The 21,322-nt window shown below is 52.7% G+C and overlaps 2 protein-coding genes across 49 annotated transcripts in view; one reads left to right on the top strand and one right to left on the bottom strand.

Moving 5' to 3' along the window:
* Nucleotides 1–19,878, top strand: part of LOC122895788 (aquaporin-8) — a 182,923-nt gene extending 163,045 nt beyond the window's left edge. For 5 of the 26 annotated variants that reach the window (XR_006382285.1, XR_006382283.1, XR_006382282.1 and 2 more), the window contains 5 exons: nt 6,801–11,520; nt 12,283–12,399; nt 13,321–13,477; nt 14,722–15,057; nt 15,593–15,774. Coding sequence is in view for 2 of the 26 variants with exons in the window: in XM_044233496.1 (XP_044089431.1) it covers nt 6,801–11,037 (4,237 nt within the window). In the remaining 24 variants the exon portion in view is untranslated. Of the gene's footprint in view, nt 1–90; nt 203–760; nt 1,706–2,577; nt 3,198–5,472; nt 5,917–6,502; nt 11,521–12,282; nt 12,400–13,320; nt 13,478–13,848; nt 14,347–14,721; nt 15,058–15,149; nt 15,411–15,592; nt 15,775–16,065; nt 16,480–16,723; nt 16,855–17,074; nt 17,273–17,405; nt 17,560–18,793 lie in introns of those variants that run through there. The other 21 variants (XR_006382287.1, XR_006382288.1, XR_006382286.1 and 18 more) reach the window with 18 other exon arrangements.
* LOC122895785 (thyroid receptor-interacting protein 11-like) overlaps nt 1–21,322 on the bottom strand; it is a 294,071-nt gene that overhangs the window by 37,832 nt on the left and 234,917 nt on the right. The window contains exon 1 of one of the 23 annotated variants that reach the window (XM_044233492.1): nt 561–769. The exons of the other annotated variants lie outside the window; for them this stretch is intronic. Coding sequence (XP_044089427.1) covers nt 561–617 — 57 coding nt within the window. The 5' untranslated portion in view covers nt 618–769. Of the gene's footprint in view, nt 1–560; nt 770–21,322 lie in introns of those variants that run through there. 23 annotated transcript variants of the gene reach the window in all.

Genomic DNA, 21,322 nt, shown 5'->3' with positions numbered 1-21,322 from the left:
ACACATGTGTACAGCTAACATAGATGATTTGTTATGAACTTGGCACTTTGCAGACTGCTTTATGTGCATTACCTCATTTACCCCCACAAGGACCCTCTGCGACAGCACGGTGGGTTGAATAGTGTCCCCCCAACATCCACGTCCACCGGGAACCTCAGAATGTGACTGTATGCGGAGATGAGGTCTTGGCAATGTAATTAAGGTAAGAAGCAATCAAGGTAAGATCATGCTGGGGTAGGGCGGGCCCCAAATCCAATGGGAGTCCTCAGAAGAGACAGAGAAGGACACAGAGACACTGAGAAGGCATGGAAGAAGGGTGCCACGGAGACTGGAGTCCTGGTGCCGCAGGCCAGGATCAGGAGTCCCCAGGAGCGAGGGCCCTGCAAGGAAGGGTTTCCCCTACAGCCTTGGAAGGAGCTTGGTCATGCTGATGCCTTGATTTCTGCCTTGTGGCCTCAGAACCATGGGAGATTAAATTTCGGTTGTTTTAAGTCACCCAGTTTGTGGTAATTTGTGCAGCAGCCCCAGGAAAGTAACACAGGTCCTTGGCCCCTTCTCACCTTCCAGAGGAACAGACGGAGGACCAAGAGGCGAGGCTTCACATTCCCCAGCTGCATTCCTTTTGGTTCTTAAACACAAAAACATTCATTCTCCTCCCTTAAAGTCTAATTGATGTAACTGGTTTATAGGAATTGAGAATCTGTGCCCTTAAACATTTGTTTTTCCCTTAGAGATTTAAAGTCTCTCATCCAATTCCCAGATGTGGGTCAGTTCGCAGACCTGAATGCCTGTGTGTGAACGCAGGCCAGGGCGTCTGGGACGACACTGACAGAATACCGCACCTGAGCGTCCAGGCCATGATCTTCACTTCCTCCCAAAAAGCTGTGGCGATTTACCCACGGAAAGCCTAGAACATTTCCAGTGACTCTTCAACATGGACTCTGAGCAGTTGTGATTCTTGATGCTGCTGCGTTCTGCTGTGGCTGGGTGCGTGGAGCAGAGGCTTGCAAAGCCCAGCGAGAGAGACCCGCGATCTTCCCCAGCTTCGGGTGAATGGCTCTCCAAACCCATCCGCTGGTTCTTCTTATGGTGCCTGCCAGTTTAGCTGGAAATACACCCTCACCAAGTGGCCGATGCTCCGCTTGACTCTCTGGCCTATGGAGTTGACATTGTTAGGGGAACAAGGAAATGGAAGCCACTGGGACTCTTTGAACAAAAACAGTAAACCCAAAGCCATGCTTTCTTTGGGGAAATCTTGAGACTGGTTTAAAAGCACCAGGAAAGGCTGTGGGTGGGGGCCTCCCCCAGAACCCACGAGCTCCGTGCATCCAGGGTGCACTCCACACTAGAATCAGAGCTGCTGCTGGGGGCAGTGGCAGAGGCATCCCTCCGAGGGCTGCCGCATGCGGCCAGCTGGGGACTCACAAAGGGTCCTGGGAGATGTGGGGAGGGCAGGGAGCTGGGATCACACGGAGACTCTCTTTACAAAGCTACTGGGATCTGCTTTTGTGACCTCTTGGATAAGTTCTCTTTTCCTTTAATGGAAAACCTCCTTCGAATTATGACAAAAACCCCGGGAGTCATTTATTTTTGACATTTATTTCACAGACAAGTTTTCAAGTGGACATCTACGTGAACGTGACTACGAAACAATGAAGAGACATACATTTATACCTGGAATGCACGCAGAGGCCAAAGCTAACAGGTGCACAAGCTGCTCACACACGCCTTGCATTTGGGGCTTCCCCATCTCCTTCCTAGTGGAGTCTCGTCCGTCACTGGGCCCGAGATCTCACATATGGGTTTCCTTCCCTCCAGCTGCTTGCCATCGGCTACCAAGGAGCTCCAGGGGCTGAGTGATGTGTCCTTTCTGCTCACTGTGCAAGCTCCTGGGCTGCTCATGGCCTCCCTCTTCCTAAAGTATGAAGTGGGTTCTGTGTGGCCTGGATGCCGCCTGCCACGGCGGACCAGGCTGGCTACCTGGTCTTAAAGCCTGCAGCCTCACTAAACATTAGAGCCAGAGCAGTCTTGGCAATCAAGTTCAGCATCTCTCCAGATAAGGAGCACCAGCCCAGAGAGGCTGAGGTTTGTCAAACAACGCCCAGTAAGTGATAGCCACGAGGCGGAGATGTGTCCTTTTCGGCTTCTGGTCTAATGCTCACTCCCCTAGGGCAGGCTGCCCAGAGAGGTTTAAACGTATGTGTGAAGCTTCCTTCTTTAAAAAAGATTTATGGACAAGTAAGGTTGTATGTGTAATAAAATCACTGATAGGAACTGGAGGTATTCGTGGGGGTAACAAAGCAAGTGTAGGCAGGGAATACAAGCCAGTTTCCAAATGCCTTGGGTAAGATGTCAGAGAATAAAATATCCAGTTGTTCATAATGCTTTTAAAAAATAGCATTTGGGGTAATTTTCAAAGAAATCAGATGGGATTAAACAAATAGAGGTTTTAGGTAGTTGGTTGAGGTGGCTTGTATGTTTTCTTGAGCCTTCCAGCAGCCAGAACAAAGAGAAAAAAGCAGTAAGTTATAAAAATCACAGTGTTTGTAAATCCTTTTCTTTTTTTTTCCTGTTTAGGGTCAGAGCTTTCCCTGGTACCGAGACCCAGAAAAAAAACCTTTTCCTATGGATCTTCATAAAGGCAGTACTATGTGATATAAAAGATACGTTATTCATTTTGACTTTCATGCTCCAGTTGAGAAAAGACAAGATGCAAGTCGTCTTGGTCTAAGCTGGTGGGCAGGACCTTCTATTTCTTCGGCACAGACAGAGTTCATGAAGGCAACTTAACCCACGTCTAGAAACATCGGCAGGGGAACTTGGGTTCTACCTCTGTGCAGCCCCAGACAAATGAAGCTCACACACACTCGGTCTGCCCCACTTGAGATGGAATGGGTCCTGCACTGTTCCTGCCATTAGGGACGCTGGGGACGCAGAGGTATACAATTCAAGGCAATTCAGAAAAATGCTTTTGCAGGTGATAGTGATTTTCTCACAGTGGAGTCACCGACACTTTGCAAGTGACACGAAGGTAACTGGCATTAATTACCTTTGCCGCAATGCCTCCTCTGTCCCACGGCCAGGTCCTTGAGCGCGGGCACCACGTCTCCGTGTTCGCATCCCCTTACTGGGCCTGGAACACGGCCTTACACGGAACAGTACTTAATACTTAGGAATAAATCACCTACTTTCCTGAATCATGCTTCCCATATAATTATCAATCCTGTGTATGCATTACTACATGGTGATTTCTATTCATGGGCATCTTCTCTAGGGCTGGATTTTCAAAACATCTACACGATACAAGCACACGCCCATGGGCACCGGACGCTTCTCACTGTGCTAGGCACACTAACGACACAACACTGCACCTAACCGTTAGAAGTCTGTAATTCAGACCACACGCAGGAATACAACCTACTGAGGTGTGAACAGTCATAACATCTTCAACAAATATAAATCACAAACGTGTATCGATGTACCTGAGTCACCTGCCTTCCAGCAGGCCACACCCTATTCTTGCACCATGAATTGGATTTCTTTCTACACTGCCTACCCTCCTCGGAACTCTGAGTACCTTTGAATCTTTCGAAGCCTGTTCCTCAAAGAAAAATATGATCTCCAGAGGGTTTCAAATAAGAGAACATTTGACAAAGGCGGAGAGAGGTCAGATCAGAAGAATCTTCACACAGCCCGGACTCTGGCTGTCGGACTTTGACCGCCTTCCACCAAACTCAGGACTTCCCCTCCCCAAAGCAAAGCCGCCCAGGTTACTGCAGTAATGGTATAAATGTCACTGGCCTCGTCCTGGAGCAATCAGCCTTGGAAGACCAGATACCGTGGTTTTATCTGTAACTTCCAGAAATCTATTAAATATTTATGATTTCTCTATAAAGTAAACAAATAAAATCTTTAATAAAGTAAGTAAGAAAGAAGAAAAGGGCATCAAAACATAACAGTATAATGTCCTCTTTGGAGAGGACATGATACTCTATGTGGAAAACCCAAAAGACTCCACCCCAGAATTGCTAGAACTCATACAGGAATTCGGCAAAGTAGCAGGATATAAAATCAATGCACAGAAATCAGCTGCATTTCTATACACTAACAAGGAGACAGAAAAAAGAGAAACCGAGGAGTCGATCCCATTTGCAACTGCACCCAAAACCATAAGATACCTAGGAATAAACCTAACCAAAGAGGTAAAGGATCTGTACTCCAAAAACGGCAGAACACGTATGAAAGAAACTGAGGAAGACACGAAGAAATGGAAAAATGTTCCACGCTCATGGACTGGAAGAACAAATATTGTTAAAACGTCTATGCTACCTTGAGCAATCTACATAGTCAACGCAATCCCTACCAAAATACCATCAACTTTTTTTCCCAGAGATAGAACAAATTATCCCCAAACTTGTCTGGAACCAGAAAAGACCCCAAACAGCCAGAGGGAGTGTTGAAAAACAACACCAAAGCTGGTGGCATCCCAATCCCAATCTTAAGCTCTATTTACAAAGCTGTCATCACTCAGAGAGTACTGGCAGAAAAACAGACAAATGGATCAATGAAAAGGACTATAGAATCTGGAAATAGACCCTCAACTCGAGGGTCAACTAACCTTTGACCAAGCAGGAAAGAAGATCCAATGGAAGAAAGACCGTCTCTTCAACAAATGGTACTGGGAATATTGGACAGCTACATGCAGAAGAATGAAACTATACGATTTCCTTACACCATACACAAAAATAGACTCCAAGTGGATGAAAGACCTACACAGGAGACAGGAATCCATCAAAACTGTAGAGAACACAGGCAGCAAGTTCCGTGACCTCAGCTGCAGCAACGTCTTGTCCTCCAAAGCCAAGGGAACGAAAGGCAAAAAAATGAACTACCGGGACTTCACCAAGATAAAAAGATTTTGCACAGCATAGGGAATAGTCGACAAAACCAAAACACAACTGGCAGAATGGAAGAAGGTTATTTGCAAAAGACGTGTCAGATAAAGGGACAGTATCCAAAATCTATAGAGAACTTACCAAACTCAACACCCAAAGAAGAATCTGATCAAGAAATAGGCAGAAGACATGGACAGACGTTTCTGCAAAGAAGACATTCCAATGGCCAACAAGCACATGGAAAAATGCTCCCTATGGCTGGGCATCAGGGAAATACAAAGCAAAACCACAAAGAGATACCATTGCACAATGGTCAGAAAGGATAATATGTATGCATATACCAGTACACAGGACACCAGCATCAATATATACAATATATATATATATTACATGTAAATTACCTATGCAGGGGAAGGCAGGGGAAGGCTCAGGAGCAGCCCACCAGGGGCCAGGACCAAGGGCGGCAGGGACTCGCGCAGCGCGGGATTGGGGGGGGGGGTCTCCGGTGGCCGACCCACCAAACGGCTGCTCTGGGACTCCGGCACCGCCCAGGACCTGGGCTCCAGTGTGTGCCGTGGCCCAGTCCCGGGCCAGGGGCCCCTGTGCCTGCTGTGTGGTGGCGGCAGGGGACGGGAGCACGCCACCAAGAGAGCAGCCAGCCCTCCTGTTCCGAGCCCAGACCCCACGCGGCGCAAGGCGGAATCGCAGCGGCGGGAATGGGCGCGGTCCCCTGCCAGGCTCTGGTTGGCCAGCTGCTGCTTCACCATGGCGACGGCAGGGGGCAGCGGGGCTCCAGCGGCGGGGCAGCTGCAGGAGCCATTCCTAAACCGGTGCACTAGCGCCAGGCCCGGCTGACTCAGGCCTCTGCCGCCCCACACCCGGGCCACTCTGTGCAGAGCGGAGGACCCGCAGACCGGCCACCTCCACCGTCCTGCGCAACCCCCTGCCTGCTCTAGGTGCACAGCCACGGGAGGCGAGAGAGGCACGGCGCAGGCGGCGGCCCCTGAACCGCCAAACCAAGGTGCGGGCCGAGCTGTTCCTGCAGGGCTGACGGGGCAAGGAGGGGCAGGGCACTCTGGGAGTCTCTGGAGGCTGGAAATACCCAAAGCCTCCCTGGAGGTCAGTTGTCTGCGCCGGCGTAGACATCCCTGAAATGCACCAAGGATCCTCTCTCCTAGCTGGATGGATGCGTCTGACTGTACTTTTCCCCTCAATGGAAAAGATGCTATTGCGTGGAAAGCTCATGCCGCCGCCGGACTTTGTGTACTGCGACCCTACTTAGGGGGAAGTCCAGGGCCCGGTGCATTTTCTGGCCGCAGGCCCCTGGGTGCAGCCGGGCAGGAGCATGCACTAGGGGCCGCCCCAGGACAGCCAGCAAAGCAGGGGAAGGAGGGCAAGGGCCCAAGCCTGGTGTGGGAAGTTGCAGGGATCAGTGGCTGGGACCCAGACCAGGGGCCCCAGGGTCTTGGCTGCTTGGAACTACCTGAGCGGCGGTGGCGCGCGCGCCGCGCGGGAGCGCGGGAGCGCGCACGAGGTGGGGAGCGCGGGAGTGCGAGCGAGGTGGGGGGCAGCGCGGGAGCGCGCGCGAGGTGGGGACGCGGGAGCGCGCGCGAGGTGGGGACGCGGGAGCGCGCGCGAGGTGGGGACGCGGGAGCGCGCGCAAGGTGCTGCTTAGAAACGGGGGCGGTTGGCTTTTGATTCTTAGCCTCGCGCAGGCAGGGGTTCTGTGACACTTGGCGGGGTAGTCCGGCTGGACTGGACGCTTTCTCACCGCGGACCAGGGCAGTTGTATGACCGCCAGATGTTCTCCTGGGCTGGTGGTCTGGGCTGTGGCCTAGGCCATACCCTAGGGGCCGTGGACAGCAGCCACACCTCTTTGACCAGGGACATCTCTGATATTCACAGACATGTGCTGGGGAAAGGGACTTTCCCTGGGGACACCATGGATCTGGCTGATGTCATCTCATCCCAGACACAGATCAACAGACGCCTCCCTGAGACAGACACACTGGAGGCTGAAGTGACTCACTGGAAGATGTTGTGCCCGTGTTCCACCCAGGGACCAAATACCGTCGACCCAGAAACAGTGTGGACACTGAAGAGCCACATCAGGGACCTACAGCAGAAGCAGATACGGGACATGGACAAACATCAGCTGGAAGTGGCCGTGTTGCAAAACACCCACCGGCAGAAGCTAGCAGACCTCACTGACCGGCACCGCAAACAACTAATGGACTATCGACGACAGGTGGAAGACCTGCAAAACCAAGGTGCTGCCGGGAACGTGAACCGTGACCTTCTTGAGGAGAGGGAAAGGGATCTCAGAAGGCTGAAGCAGCAACTTACACAAATGCAGCGGCTGAACGACAGTCTGAACAACCTTGCTTCGGATCTCCGAGCAGAAAAGGAGAAGTTGGTTCGTGAGCTCCGACAGGCAACACATCAGCTGGAGGAATCCGTTCTGCGCAACAACGAGGATTCCCTAAAGAACAACGTTGCCGTGAGGGCTTTAAAGGTAGAGAAAGGACGGTTAGTGGCAAAACTGTGTCGGGCCGAAAAGAAGCTTTGCCAACAGAAGACCGAACAAAGCCTCAGAGAACGGGCACCGGCAGATAATGGCCATTTCACTAAGCTCGGTCAGGAGAAAGACCTGGAGATACTCCACCTCCGGGAGAGGATCGAGCAGATGGACGCAGAGCATCAGGAAACGAAGGAACTGCTGTCCTTTGCTTTGGAGGAGCACAAGCAATTGGCAGAGTGCCTTAGGGAGCAAGAGGAGTACATCAAAGAACTCCGAGAAAGGCCAGAGCTTCAGGAGGAACTCGGCCAGTCGACCGAAACCTTCAGAAGCCGTGACATCCTACCCCCATCCGGGGAGGACAAAGACACGCGTCTCCCATCCACGACAGACCAACACCCTCGTGTGGACGAAGACCTGGAGCGCCTCACCCGACAGAGTCGCGCTGTCCCTCTGGTTGACCCGAAAATCCTCGAGGAGATTGAAGAACTCGAGTGTGAGGTCCTTCAGCTCAGCAGGTTAAAAGATGATCTCGAGGAGGAAATCCAAGAACAACAGAAGATCATTCACAACCAGCAGCAGGGGAAGAGAGCACTGCTTCAGGCCTTACAGGAGCAGAAGGAGAAGGTGGGCCGCCTTCAACACCGGCAGGAGGCGACGAACGCTGAACGCGCTCAGCTCCTCGCGGCCAAAGACGAGCTGATTCGGAATCTGCAAGTCACGCTAGAAGAGCTGAAAGCCCAGTTGCCCGACGAAAGCCCGCACATTCCGAGGCAACCCTGGGAGGATGAGGAAGTGCGAGCAAGCCAGCCTCTCCCCAGAGAGAACGGAGGGGACGAGCGTGATCCATCTCAAGCTGAAATTCAAAGGCTAGTCCAAGGAATCAAAGAACAGGAACTGGCGAGGCAGCTTCTCACTGAAGAGAACATCCGACTGACCGCGCAAGTGGATCGGCTCTCCAAAGAGGAGATCGGGAAACTCACTCGGATCATCCAGCAAAAGGATGTGGAGATTCAGGGTCTCTCCAGCAGAATCTCTGAGGCTTCTCACAGCCAGAACAGGCACGTGCAACAACTTCAGCAGCAGTTGCAAGAGTGTGCTTTGAAAAGCGAACAGATCTTGGCCATCCTGAACGAGAAGATGAGGGAGAAGAGCAATCTGGAAAGGGACTATCACGAAATGACCGATCGACTTGCTGCCAAGGAAGCAGACCTCCAGAGGGTGCAAGAGGAAAATCAAAAACTGTCCACGAGAGTGGAAAGCAGCGGCCAGGAGGGGTGTAGCGAAAGGATTCGGGATCTGGCCCACGCGGTTCGAGAAAAAGACCTGGAAGTGGAGGCGTTAAGTCAGATATGCCAGACTTTATGGAGGATCCTGCAAACACCCAGCCCTGGTCATGAGGTTCGAGGAGGTCGAATCGATCAGTTCCAGCAGCTTCTCCAGGAACGGGACACGTTATCACAGCGAGTGAAGGTCATGGAGGAGTGGAAAGAGCAGGTGCGGACCACGGTCCAAACTCTGAAGCGCGAGTCACCCCAGCTTCAGAGAGATCTGCGACAACTGCAGGCGTGGGCTCGCACCAACAGCGAGAACGTTCTGAAACTGCAGACAGCCTCTCTTGACCAGATCCAAACTTCCCAAGGACGGGACGTAAACTTACAAGAGCTAGAGAAGGAACTGGCCCAACTTCAGCTCCGCATCGGGGAGCTCTGCAATGCCGAGGACCTCCTTTTAGGGAACCTCGATGTGATTTTCCTCCAGACCTCCAGCGACTCCCTGAAGGCCGGGAAATCTGACCCAGTGAGGGAGTCCTCTCAGGTGATCAGAGAGGAGGTCGAAGAGCTCAGAAAATCAGGGCAAGGAAAAGAGACCATGATTCGAACCCTCCGGGAAGATCAGCAGAGATGGATTGCTTCAGGGGCTGCCACGGGGGAAGGAGAAGGCAAACCACGGGAACACGGCGATTCCGATTCCCACACGGAACAGCTGCAGGAGAAACCGGCCGTTCTACAAAACTCCCTTCGGGCTCAGGAGCTCCGAATCCAAGCGGAAAGTGAGGAGCTGCTTTCTTCACAGGAGCAGCTCAGTGGCCAGCTGAGTGAGAACGAGCTGCTGAGGCAGGCAGTCACCAATCTGAAGGAGAGGATAGCAGATCTCGAAGTGGACGTGTGTCGGCTGAAAGAGGAAAACGCAAAGATCGTGGAACGATCTAGAGAAAAGGACATGGAAAACCAGGCGTTGCAAGAGACAAATCGGCTGCTTTCAGTGACGCAGAGAGAGGCGGCATCCCAGCATGCTGCGATGAGAGAGAAGGCACTGGCCCTGGAGCAACTGTTGCAAGAGAGAGAAGAGGGCGAGACCGGGGAATTGAACCGGCTCGTCGACGCCGTTCGGTCAATGCAGGACAAGGCAGCTGTGTGTCAACGGGAGAGAGAGGACGCCGTGTCGGCACTGACACAGAAAGAAACGGAAACCTGCGCCCTCCAGAAGGAGGTTCACCGGTTACGAGAGAGAGAACGGCGCCTCACCCAGGAGCTGGAGAGAGGGCGGCACCTCGCTGCAGAAGCCCAAGATTCTCGTCGCCGGCAAGCTTTGGCCTCCGAGGACCAAGTGGCTCAGCTAAGAGAGGAAGTGACGGTCTTGCAGGGAAAACTCGCTTTGTCTTCCGCTGCCATGGAAAAGGCCGGCCACGGAGCCCGTCTGCAGGCAGAGTCGCTGCGGGCGCAGTTGCACGTGGTCACCCAGCAGAAGGAGGAAGCTGTGCTCCGGCTCGCCGCCTCCCAGGAAGAGGGAAGGCGCTGCCATCAAACACTAGCGAGCCTGAAGCTGGAACTGGCCGAACGGATGGAAGAGGCAGACGCCCTAGAAGGAAAACTGAAGTCCTTACGGGGACGTTTGCATCAAACAAATGCCGACTTGGAGGTGAAGGAGGACCAACTCCAAGAGCTCAAGAAACAGAATGAGGTCCAGCAGGAAATGCTGGAGGACACACAGAAGAAACTGATGACCTTTGTCAGTCAGTCCGAAGGAACGGTGGACAAAACCCTCCTAAGGAGACTCTTCGTGGGATCGTTCCAGGCAGCTGATGCGGAACGGCAGGAAGCCTTGAGGTTGATGGCAAGCACGCTGGGGATCCGAGAAGACCAGCTGCGGCAGCTGCGCAGCCGAGAGCCCGCGGGTGTGCCCAGCGGGGTGACTGGGGGGCCTGGACCCAGAAGCGCCCCCAGCACCCCCGCGAAACCAAATCACCGAGCTGTGGCCAATCGTTCCTTTTCAGAACTTTTTGTCCAGTTTCTAGAAGTGGAATCTCATTCGGCTTTTCCAGCGCCCAAACCCTCTGCTCGTGACGTGAAGCCCCCAGACTCGGGAGGAAGGGGAAAACTGCCTAAGAAACAAGGCCCATCACGACTGAACGCTCCCCTGGCATCCACACCCGGAAAAAAGGAGGTCAAGCCCCGCACCACAGCTGTGTCTCTTATTGACCCACCCGGACCGGAAATGGATGGATCGGAGCACCTTCTTCTAAATGCTGTCACTGATGCTTTACCCACGTACACGCCGCGTATACTATCGCCTGCCCAGAAGGTTGGAAAGGCGGCGGCCAAAGACCTCTCCAAGAAATAGACGACTGTGCGCCAGAGTGACACCGCGCTTTGAAGATCCCAAGTCACTCTGTGTGTCTACCTTATCTCCTAATGTTCTTTTTCAAAATGTCAAATGTTCACGGTTTTGCTTTCAGCTTAAGAAACCTATTCTTTTATGACTTAACAAAAACGGGGATCCTGACCTGTGACCGGATCCTAGGACCCCGGGATCATGACATGAGCCAAAGACAGACGCTTAACAGACTGAGCCACCCAGATGCCACAGCAGGGGTGACGTTCCTAGGACAGTCGACACTGATGGCCTTGGAAGCTGTGGTCTGTAATGCTGGAAGGTGTACACAAGGGCCAAACCTCTATGTATACCCTATGCAGAGAACACATCAACTTGTTTCAGTGTTCCAAATGGATCAGACAGACGAGCGCACAATCCTCGGATGGGAAACGAGGTGAATAGCACAAAAGTACACGATGAAGATATGGTTAAAAAAAAAAAAAAAAAAAAGTAAGTTCGCTTTTCCCAGCTAAGTCTCATTTCTCTTGGTTTATTTTTTATTTTCTAATTTTTAAAAATCATTTCCTTTTCTGTTGTCTGCAAAGGCACGCTATGGCTAACCTGATTTCTCTCGGGCCTTATGTATGTTGGCCTGCTTAGGAGCATGCTATTTATTCTCTGACTTGCTCCCCCCTCCAACCCCGCCGAATCACTCTGCCTTGGAGACCATTTGAAATGGGAATGAATGCCATCTTATTCTTAAATTGAAAACCCAGCAGCTGATGGTTCTACCCTAAGCTATAGAAGTAGCTCCTCTTGATCATCCTTTAAGCGGTTTTTAACTGGAATGTCCATGGTCAACTCCCTTGTTCATTTCTTCAGGAGCCCCTTCAAATCTTCATTGGCTGGGTCATTGCACAGGCTGTCAGGGAACCGGAGTTTACTTGGGAAGAAACTGTGCCTGGTCCCTGTGCTAAGGAGGGCTTGTTGGCCAGGGGATCTGATCTGTGGGAGCAGAGCGGGAAGGGAACTTGGAGTGAGGCCATCTGAGGCCCTCCAAAGTTACCGGATGCCAAGACAACACTTCCTATGGAATCTTCATCTCAGGCTTTCCATCAGAACGGACTCTGATATGCGGACATCCATTTCCTGCTGAGACGCTTAAGGCGTACGACAGGGGCTTCTCTAGGATGTGAAGCTGTCATGTGACCAGGAGGGGGACGGGGGTCATCAAATCCAAAATGTAATTAACTTCCATTGATGTTCACGCAGTTGATCCCAAGGGAATCGCTGGCTGGTCAAGGGCTAGAAGGAAGAGCTGACGTCCTCCAGCACCATGGAATCTGGCAATGCACTGTGGACAGAAGCCCCCACCACCTCCACCTGCAGGTAGGATATGCAGACTTTGGCTTCAGCCTGTAGCAGGAAGGCCTTGGGAACGGTATTAAGCTGGTGGCGGTGGGGAAGGGGGGGGGGTTTCCCATGACCCAGAGAAGAACAGACAGCTGGAGAGGAAGGCTCAGAGTCTGTGAGAGATTCTGTTTCCAGGAGAGCCCAGTGCATGGCCAGCAACTGCTGCTCTCATGGTCTCTAACCAGGGCCGAGGAGGGCCGTTTCTTGCATTGGGAGCCCACGGACGACTGACAGATAGCGTGGGTGGTCCAGGGACTCCGGGAAGCAGGAGAGGAGGCTGCTACAGCCTTTTGACCGGGGCACGAACAGGTGGTTTTTTCCTCAAGCTTTTGTTTTTGTAGTTGAGAGAGCGCTCTGGCTGGAAAAGGGGGTGAAAGGGAGAGGGAGAAGCAGGCTCCCCGCCGAGCAGGGAACCCCCCTGCCAGGCTCCATCTCAGGATCCCGAGATCAGGACCTGAGACAAAGGCAGACGCTTCACCAACTGAGCCACCCAGTCACCCTCAACAGGTCAATTTTGCTGGCCCAGATCCTAGAGCCTTCTGTTGAGGGGAGACCCTCCCCCCTCAGCGTGGGCTCGTTAGCGAGGAACAGCTGAAATGGGTTTCTGTAAAATTTATAAACAAGGTACATGTTGCCTCCAGTACCCAAAGAGTACTGAAAGATGTTGGACTTGCATGTCCTTTTTTCTTCTTAAGGATTTTATTTAGTGACTTGATAGAACACGAGAGAGAGAGAAAGACACAGAGAGAGAGTACAAAGGGCTGGTAGGGGCAGAGGGAGCGGGAGAAGCAGGCTTCCTGCTGACCAGGGAGCCTGATGCAAGGCTTGTTGCCAGGACCCTGAGATCAGGATCTGGGCCCAAGGCAGACCCTGGACTGACAGAGACACACTTTGTAGGTCCTTAACAAGCGCGTCAAACAAATATCCTCACAGTAGGATCTCCTGAATGTGATGTCCCATCTGTATTCCTGAAGACAGATGAAGGCGATAAGATCCTGCCCACAAAGTTTGCCTGTGAGAGCAGAGCGGTTTGGGTGCCCCGCGCATTAACAAGGTAAACCCTGTCTCCTTCAAGGTCAAGGCACATGCCACTGAGAGGCACCGAACAGACCATACTGGCCAAATGTATTACAGCAAACTATTCACCATCTTTCAATTTGTGGGGCTCCCTCATGGCTTTTTAAATGACTTAATTCCAAAGAGAAAGCAAGAGAAAAAGCTAGCAAAGGAGCGGGGGCACGGGGTGGTGGCAGGCACAGAGAGGCAGAGGCAGAGGCAATCCCAAGCGGACTCCACCCTGAGCACATAGCCCGACCTGCGACCCTATCCCATGACCCTGAGATCCTGACCTGAGCCAAAAGCTCAACCCACTGAGCCCCCCAGGTGTCTCCGGTGTTTTCAGGGTACAGGGCTTTATTTTATCAGGTATGGGAAGACAAGCAGATCTACAAGGAACTCTCACAACGCAAGAAGCGTTCATCGACTCCCTGATCCCGAGAAAGGAGGTCCCGAGAGCCATGGAGGGCCACCCAGGGAAGCACCAGGGGCGGTCAGGAGAAAGAGGGACTGAAGGGACAGGCAACACGGGCAAGACCCTTTACTGTGGTTTCCGTGGCAAGGGGCAGGTGAATCCGGGTCAGCACATTTAAGACTGCCCAGTCGGTGTCACGTCCGTGGGTTCCGGGACACGGTGGTGTCTGTCTGGAGTAGTCTGTCCCTGCCCCTGGGGTGATCAGGGCAGGGGAGAGTGGCCCAGAGTAAGAGTTTCTTACAAGAGGTGGCTGGGGGTAAAGGCTCCAAATTGGTTGCTTTACATGTGAAAGCTCTGCCTGTAGGCAAGCTGCTGACCATCTCTAGGAATTCGGTAAGTCTGCCAGGCAAAGTCCCTCCACCAAAGTCAGCAAGGCCCGAGATGTCAAAGCAGGAAATACAGAAGGTAGAATCTATGGTTATTGTACTCGCTACAAACAGAACGTGAATGAAGTCCCTGAAGGTTAGCCAACCGGTGCATCTTAGCAACATCACACTTCATTCAGAACCTATGTCGTAGAGGCACAGAAGGCCATCGGCCTCCTTTGAATTTTGCCAATTAAATTATTTTAGTGAATTTACGATTTCCTTTTTATTTTTTATGTGTGAGAGATTTGATGGATTCATTTAAGAGGGCGAGAGAGCGAGAGAGCGAGCAAGCAAGTGGGACAGAGCAGGGCCCAGCGGGAGGAGCAGCAGGGAGAGTCAGAGGGAGAAGCAGACTGACTCCTTGCCCAGCAGGGAGCTTGACATGGGGCTCTATTCCAGGATCCCGGGATCAAGACCTGAACTGAAGTCAGATGATTAACCACGTGAGCCACCCCGGTGCCCTTGTCAATGCTGGATTTACAACTGGCTCAAATTCTGAACCCATGTTGAATTAGTCGTGCCCCCCCCCACCCCGTATTCAGTTTTCTCTCCTCCACTCCTCCTTTGCTTGGGTTTGTGTCTTCCTGGATATACTTGTGGGCTGGGGGAGTGTCTTTTGCCCTGCTCCTCGTTCTCGGTTTTTTCTTCCAGAGAGTCTCAAATCCGCATCATCAGCCCTGGGGCTTCTGTCGCGGCGATGGTCGTATGGTTTCCAGTCTCCTGGCGTAAGTCCAGGTGGGAACTGATCCCCTCACTGTGCCATTCCCACATTTCCCTGCGTCGGGGCCTCCCTCCTTTGCACCCACAACACAGAGGGTCACCCCCAGGGCTGTGCTTGGGGTGTGCTTTCCCCCAGAGGATCTGGACGTCAGCATCAAGCACTGGCCCAACCCCCAGTCCCTGGAACTGAAGCACACCAGTCAGCATGTCCTGCGGTTGCCAACCTCAGGGGGGAGCCCTGGAGACCAAGACAGGCCACATATAGGTCACATGGCGGAAGACCCAGATACAGTCCATTCTCATCCATTCTCACCTTGCTGGCAAGGAGGGGACATTCGTTTGGAAATGGATGGCGACCTCCACGTGAGGTAACAGAACACGGGCCAACACGCAAGCTGGCCAGCGATGGCCAGTTCCCTCCCAGATCGTGCCTGTCACCTCCGAAGCCAGTTAGTTAGCGAAGGAGCAGGTCAAGCTGACCCCCGCGTCCTCATTTAACATAGGGACACCGTGTGTGTGATGCCGCCTGTTTGAATCACCATCTCCTCAGGTCCCCGATGAGAGAGAGAGACTCCTGCTCCAGACTTGTGGGACGCCCTGACACCCGACACGTGTGATTGACAACAGTTTCCTAGTCACAGACCCTCGCGCTTCAGGGGAGGAGGATACCACACACCGTGCAGGACTGCACAGACATCGCGCGTGAGAACAGAGAGAACCAGCAGGGCCTCGGAAGGCAAGACTTGCTTCTAGAAACCAGAGGGTGTGGCAAGTCCTGGTGCCCACGGGAGGGTGTGAGTGGCTGGCCTGGGGAATTCAGTGGGCTTCTAGGGAACTGAATGCTGCTCCCCAAAACCCAATAGGCACTAGGGCTAGTCCCTAGGAGGAGAAGGGTGTTTGGTGAAGAGACCTCCCCCGTGAGGGAAGAGGGAGAGGAGAACGTGCATGACGCCATTCGGGTCCCTCCTTGATCTTCCGGGTGTCACACGACAGCCCTTGACACGGAATCTTAATTGCAGGCCTGATGCCCCAAGAGGGTACGACAAATTCTTCTAGAACTAATAAGGCAACTTCACAGAGAAACAGTATACGGGATAAACACATAAAGGTACGCGGAATTCCTCTATGCCAGCAACGAATATGGAGGCTCCACAATCAAACACACCTTCACAAAGAAACTACTTCGTACAAAGAAACTACTTCGGGATAAATCTAACAGTGCCTGTCCAGGCATCCCACGCCGAAAGCTCTTTAGCACTGATAAAGGAAGTCCAAGATATAAATCAATGGAGAGATACACCATGTTCGGGCCTGGAAGACTAAGCATCGCCACGATGTCGATTCTCCCCAGACTGAGAGAGAGATTTAACGCCATTTCTATCAAAATCCTGTCAGCTTCGTTTGTTTTCGTAGAGACAGACCAAAATATTCTAAAATGTATGTGGAAGGACAAAGGAATTAGAGTAGTTTCGAAACTGGTTTTGAAAAGAATAGTAATTTGGGAACACAAGTGTTTAGAGTTTCCGAACTTAGTAGTAGTTGTAATAAGGAAGCCCGTGTTGGTATTTGCAGAAGGACAGTCCCACACAACAGAACAGAACAGAACAAAGAATCCAGAAAGAGTCCCCACAAATATGCCCACCTGAGTTTTGAAAAGGGTGCTAACGCAATTCCATTCCAGACAGCTCGGTTTTGTACCGACTACGGCCACCTAAAGCTTGCGATGAACTCAGACAGGCCACCCTCAGAAAACAGCAGCAGCAGCAGCAGCAGCAGAGGAGGAGGATGGTGGTGTGACCGAGGTCCTACCAGGTGGGAATGGGAGAGAGACTGTGTGCCCAGGGTTGTGTGGGCGGGGCCCCAAGACCCATCCAGCGATGCCTTCCGAAGGCCAAGGCCGAGGGAGCAGGGCAATTGTCCATTCAGCGTGTGGGCCCAGCACCCATGAGCGGGAAGGTGGTTAGGACAGCTGACGGGCGGGGCACTGAGACACTTCAGCTGAGTCTGAGCAAAAGCACCTCCCGTCTTCCAGGCTTCTGTGAGGCTTGCTTCTTGTCTGGCGTCTCAAGACCCCACAGCCTTGTCCCGGTGGGCGCAGCACCTCACAACCTCCAGACCCATGGCCACTGGTCGGAGGACACCCCTTTGCAGCTCCTGAACGTCGTCCTCAAGGTCGGCGCGGAGGACGAAGAAGTGAGCAGCCCTTGGGAAGATGCTTCTCTGCACGGAGGTACCTGTACGGCATGACGTCAGGGCCCCGTGTCTCCGGGGGGCTGGGGCCTCGCTGGGAGGCGGGCCTGTGTCCCAGAGTACACCGGTTTGCCAAAAGGTAGCCGTCAGCTTGTGTGCCCCTCCTTTCGCAGCTCAGAAGAGCCCAGAACGGGGCTTCACTGACGGAGCTGCTAACTCTGTGGGGGGCCTGGAGACAGCGAGAGTGGAAATGCGGCCGAACCAGGCAGATGAGGTTTCAGCCTTGTTGGGGCTCAAGTCCTGCTAGAAGAGACCGACTTGAAGCCAGTAAGTGGAATGTTGATGAGGAAGGAGTTCCGTTCTCCTTCTTGAGTAGCTTCCGTTCCACTATGGGTTGTCAGGATCCCCGCTGTGCACCTGAGATCAGGCCAGTCAGGGGGGGGGTGTGTGTGTGTGTGTGTGTGTGTGTGTCAGTGTGAGTGTGTGTGTGTAGGGGGAATGGCCTTCCTTTTGGGTGGGTCGTGGCTATCAGTGATTAGAACACATGATGAACAGGACTGACGGGATGCGTGAGGGACTCACCACCTGGCTGGCAAAGACAGGAAGGAAATAACGACCCGTGAGATTCGTCATTACTGTTCTGCATGGAGTGCTGAGAAGTACAGGGTGCATTAGAGTTTGTAATTTCCCGAGGAATGTTTAAGCTGAGACCAGGAGGCTAAGAAATCAAGGCGGATGTGGGAAGGTGTTCAGTTAGGGCCGGGAAGGATGTGTACTGTTGAAGGAACTGAGAGAATGTCCTTGAAGCTGGGGCCACGTGGGGACCGTGGGGTGGGGAAAACCAACGTCTGGGGTGACGACTTGTCGCTTTTGTAGGGTCTTGGAAACGAATCATAGTGATTTCAAACATGGGGTCCAGACCCCGAGCAGATCCTACCTCTGCCTCTTATGAGCCGTGCTGCTAAAGCATTGTACGTCTCCGTTCCCTGATGGGACAAATGGGGATGACGAGAATCCCACTTCATAGATGACTGTAAAGAGCAAGTGACATTGAACATGAACAAAACACTTAGCGCCATGTCGGACATGCAGGAGGTGTCAGTGGTGGTTAGTTCAAGAAGTGAAGAAATACACAGCTAAGTTTTGAAGACGTGGTGGCAGTCCGTGGTGACGTTTGTGAACATCAATGGACTCCACGCAACTTCATTTCTTCTCCAGATTTCAGATGCTGTTGACCACATGTGTCACACTGTTGAATTAGAAAGAAATTTTTCTCAAATGGACAGTTATTTGTCCAGAGAGTCTGCAGCGCCACTGAAATGACGAGAGGGAAAGAAAATGCTTTTCAGTACCGTGTCCCACTGAGGTGTGCCTACAATGTCCTGATAAATTGAGTTACTTAGTATTTGTGGGTAACCGTTTGTGGGAACTTGCTTCAAGTCAATGGACTCTAGAGTAACTGAGACACAGAATACGGACAGAGAAGTAGTATGGCTAGAGCTTGGCTTTTCTGGACTCTCTCTGGGACAGGTGTTTTGTTCTGTTTTGTTTTTGTTTTCAGGTAGGAAACATCTTTATCATTGGCCTTGATTCATTCATCACATAGTGTCCAACGTGGATTCCGTATGCTGACAACCTGCCTGGCGCATTACTCCGCTGGCCGCTCCGGTCCAGACGTCAGGCCGTCCCCCGAGGGAAGCCGACCCCACCGGCCCCGAAAGTTCATGCTTGGGGTGCTGAGCGCCAGGCTGTCCCAGGAATGGGCCCCTTGGTCCCTGGCCCTCTATTCCGGCCAGCAGTTCTGGGGAGGCCAAGGCTGGAGCCCGACACTCTCCGTGGTTTCGTGATCGTTTAAGAAAACAGAAGGGACAAACGTTTCACCGTCTTTAAAAACACAGGAGTCTGAGGAGAGAAGCCAAGGTCCGCCGCTTGGCAGCTCCGCGGGAGGACGAAGCATCCGTGTCCCTTGCTGACCCACGCTGCGCCGCCTCCTCATGCCCACGCGGAAGCACGTTTTCAGGCGGCAGTATTGGCACAGGTGGTGCTGGTCGATCTGGCAGCGGCGGTCGGAGCGGCCGGTGTAGCTGTGGTTGCTGTGGATGCCTCCGCTGGAAGCAGCTCTCGCAGCCCTGGCAGGGGAAGACGCTGTAGTGCTTGCCGCTCGACATGTCCCCACACACCACGCAGTCCACCTGCAGCTCCGGCTTCGCCAGGCTCGGAGTCGCTGGCGGCGCCCGCGGGGGAGGCCCAGGAAGCTGCTGGAGGCCTGCAAGGCCCCGCGGCCAGCACTTCCCGAGCTGCCGCCCCCTCTGTGGCCGCACCTTCCCTGCCTGGGCCTCAGGCGGGGCCCCAGCCTCGCTGGCCTTTGCCGGGCCTTTGCCGCCGCCGCCCACCCTGGGAGCCGGCCTCGAGCTGCAGCCGGTTTTCTCTGGGAATAGTTTTTCTCCGTTCTCTGCTCTCCTCGGTCTCAGTTTCCAACGCCTTCCTGCGTCTGCAGCCCAAACGTTGTAGGGGAAGTTTGGGTTTGGAATGGCAGGCTAAATAGCTGTACCCAACCCAGTGCAAACCAGCAAAGCATGAAGGACTTTGGGGTTTTTTTGTCTTTTTTTTTTTTTCTTTTAAAAGATTTTGTTCACTGGACAGTGAGAGATCACAAGTAGGCAGAGAGGCAGGCAGAGAGAGGGGGAAGCAGGCTCCTTGCTGAGCAGAGAGTCCGATGCAGAGCTGGATGCCAGGACCCTGAGATAGTGACCTGAGCCGAAAGCAGAGGCCTTAACCCACTCAGCCACCGAGGCGCCCCCTGTGGCCACTTTTTAAAGAAAAGACAGATGCTTCTGTCCAACTCTAGACTCAGGGAGTCAGAGCCCTCTGGGATAGGCCCCAGGGTACAAGGACCAAGCATGTTTACCATCTAGATGCATTTCGCGACAGCTTTTTTGGCACTGGGCTTTCCATTATCTGAAAAAACATTCAGCGAGATTGGGAGAACCCAATAAACTAACGTTCGATGTAACATTTAGCAGGGCTCTGCCCTTCAGGGTCTGGGATATCGCGAGCTACATGTTTGGTGTAACGTGTTACACACCCTTAGGTCTTGTCAGAAAGGGATGGATCGGGGCGCCTGGGTGGCTCAGTAGGTGAAAGCCTCTGCCTTCGGCGCAGGTCATGATCCCAGGGTCCTGGGATGGAGGCCCGCATCGGGCTCTCTGCTCAGCAGGAAGCCTGCTTCCTCCTCTCTCTGCCTGTCTCTCTGCCTCCTTGTGATCTCTCTCTCTGGGAAATAAATATCTTAAACCTTTAAAAAATAAAATAAATTTTAAAATTTTTAAAGACTTATGGACTGTTTTTTCTTTTGCTTGGTTTTGTATATAAATTTTATGTATTTAACAGAGAACGAGCCAGACAGCATAAGCAGGGGGGACAGCAGGGGGGAGAGGGAGAAGCAGGCTCCCCGCTGAGCAGGGAGCCCAACAAGAGGCTGGATCCCAGGACCCTGAGATCAGGACCTGAGCTGATACCAAGAGTCGGACTCTGAGCCAAACTGAGCCACCCAGGCACCCTTACAGGACCCGCTGTCTTAGGAAAATAAATGGCAAGGCTAAAGAAAGAGCAGGGAGAAAGTGAGGACTGTCATTAGAAGAGGCTTGTGAGACCTGTTAACCAACGGCAAGGTAGGGGTCTTCTTCTCACTCAGGATTTAACAGATACAGAGAGTCGAAATAATTGTGAGATAATCAGATCAATCTGAACTGTGACTTGACACGTCATGCTATCGAGAAACTATTTTGAAATGTTTCAAGAGTGATGAGTCTACCTCTATTTTGAAATGTTTAAAGAGTGATGAGTCTACCTATGTGTGTGTCGCACAAGGGCAGTTTTGTTCCCTGGGAGATGTTTGGCAACATCTAGGACATATTCGGTGGTCAGAAGCAGGAGTGAGGAAGACACTCTCCCGCCTCTGGTGTGTGGAGACCATGGGTGCTGCTAAGCATCCTAGGAAGCTCAGCACAGGGCCCTCGGCAAAGAACGATGGGGCCCAAGATGTGGGGAGCGCCAAGATTGGGAAACCCCGTTCTGGAGACACATGTTC

Source organism: Neovison vison, chromosome 14 (genome assembly GCF_020171115.1).
Source record: "Neovison vison isolate M4711 chromosome 14, ASM_NN_V1, whole genome shotgun sequence".
In the NCBI taxonomy this organism is placed as follows: Eukaryota; Metazoa; Chordata; class Mammalia; order Carnivora; family Mustelidae; genus Neogale; species Neogale vison.
Note: the sequence above shows the minus strand (reverse complement) of the source record. Positions and strands in the feature narration are given on the sequence as shown.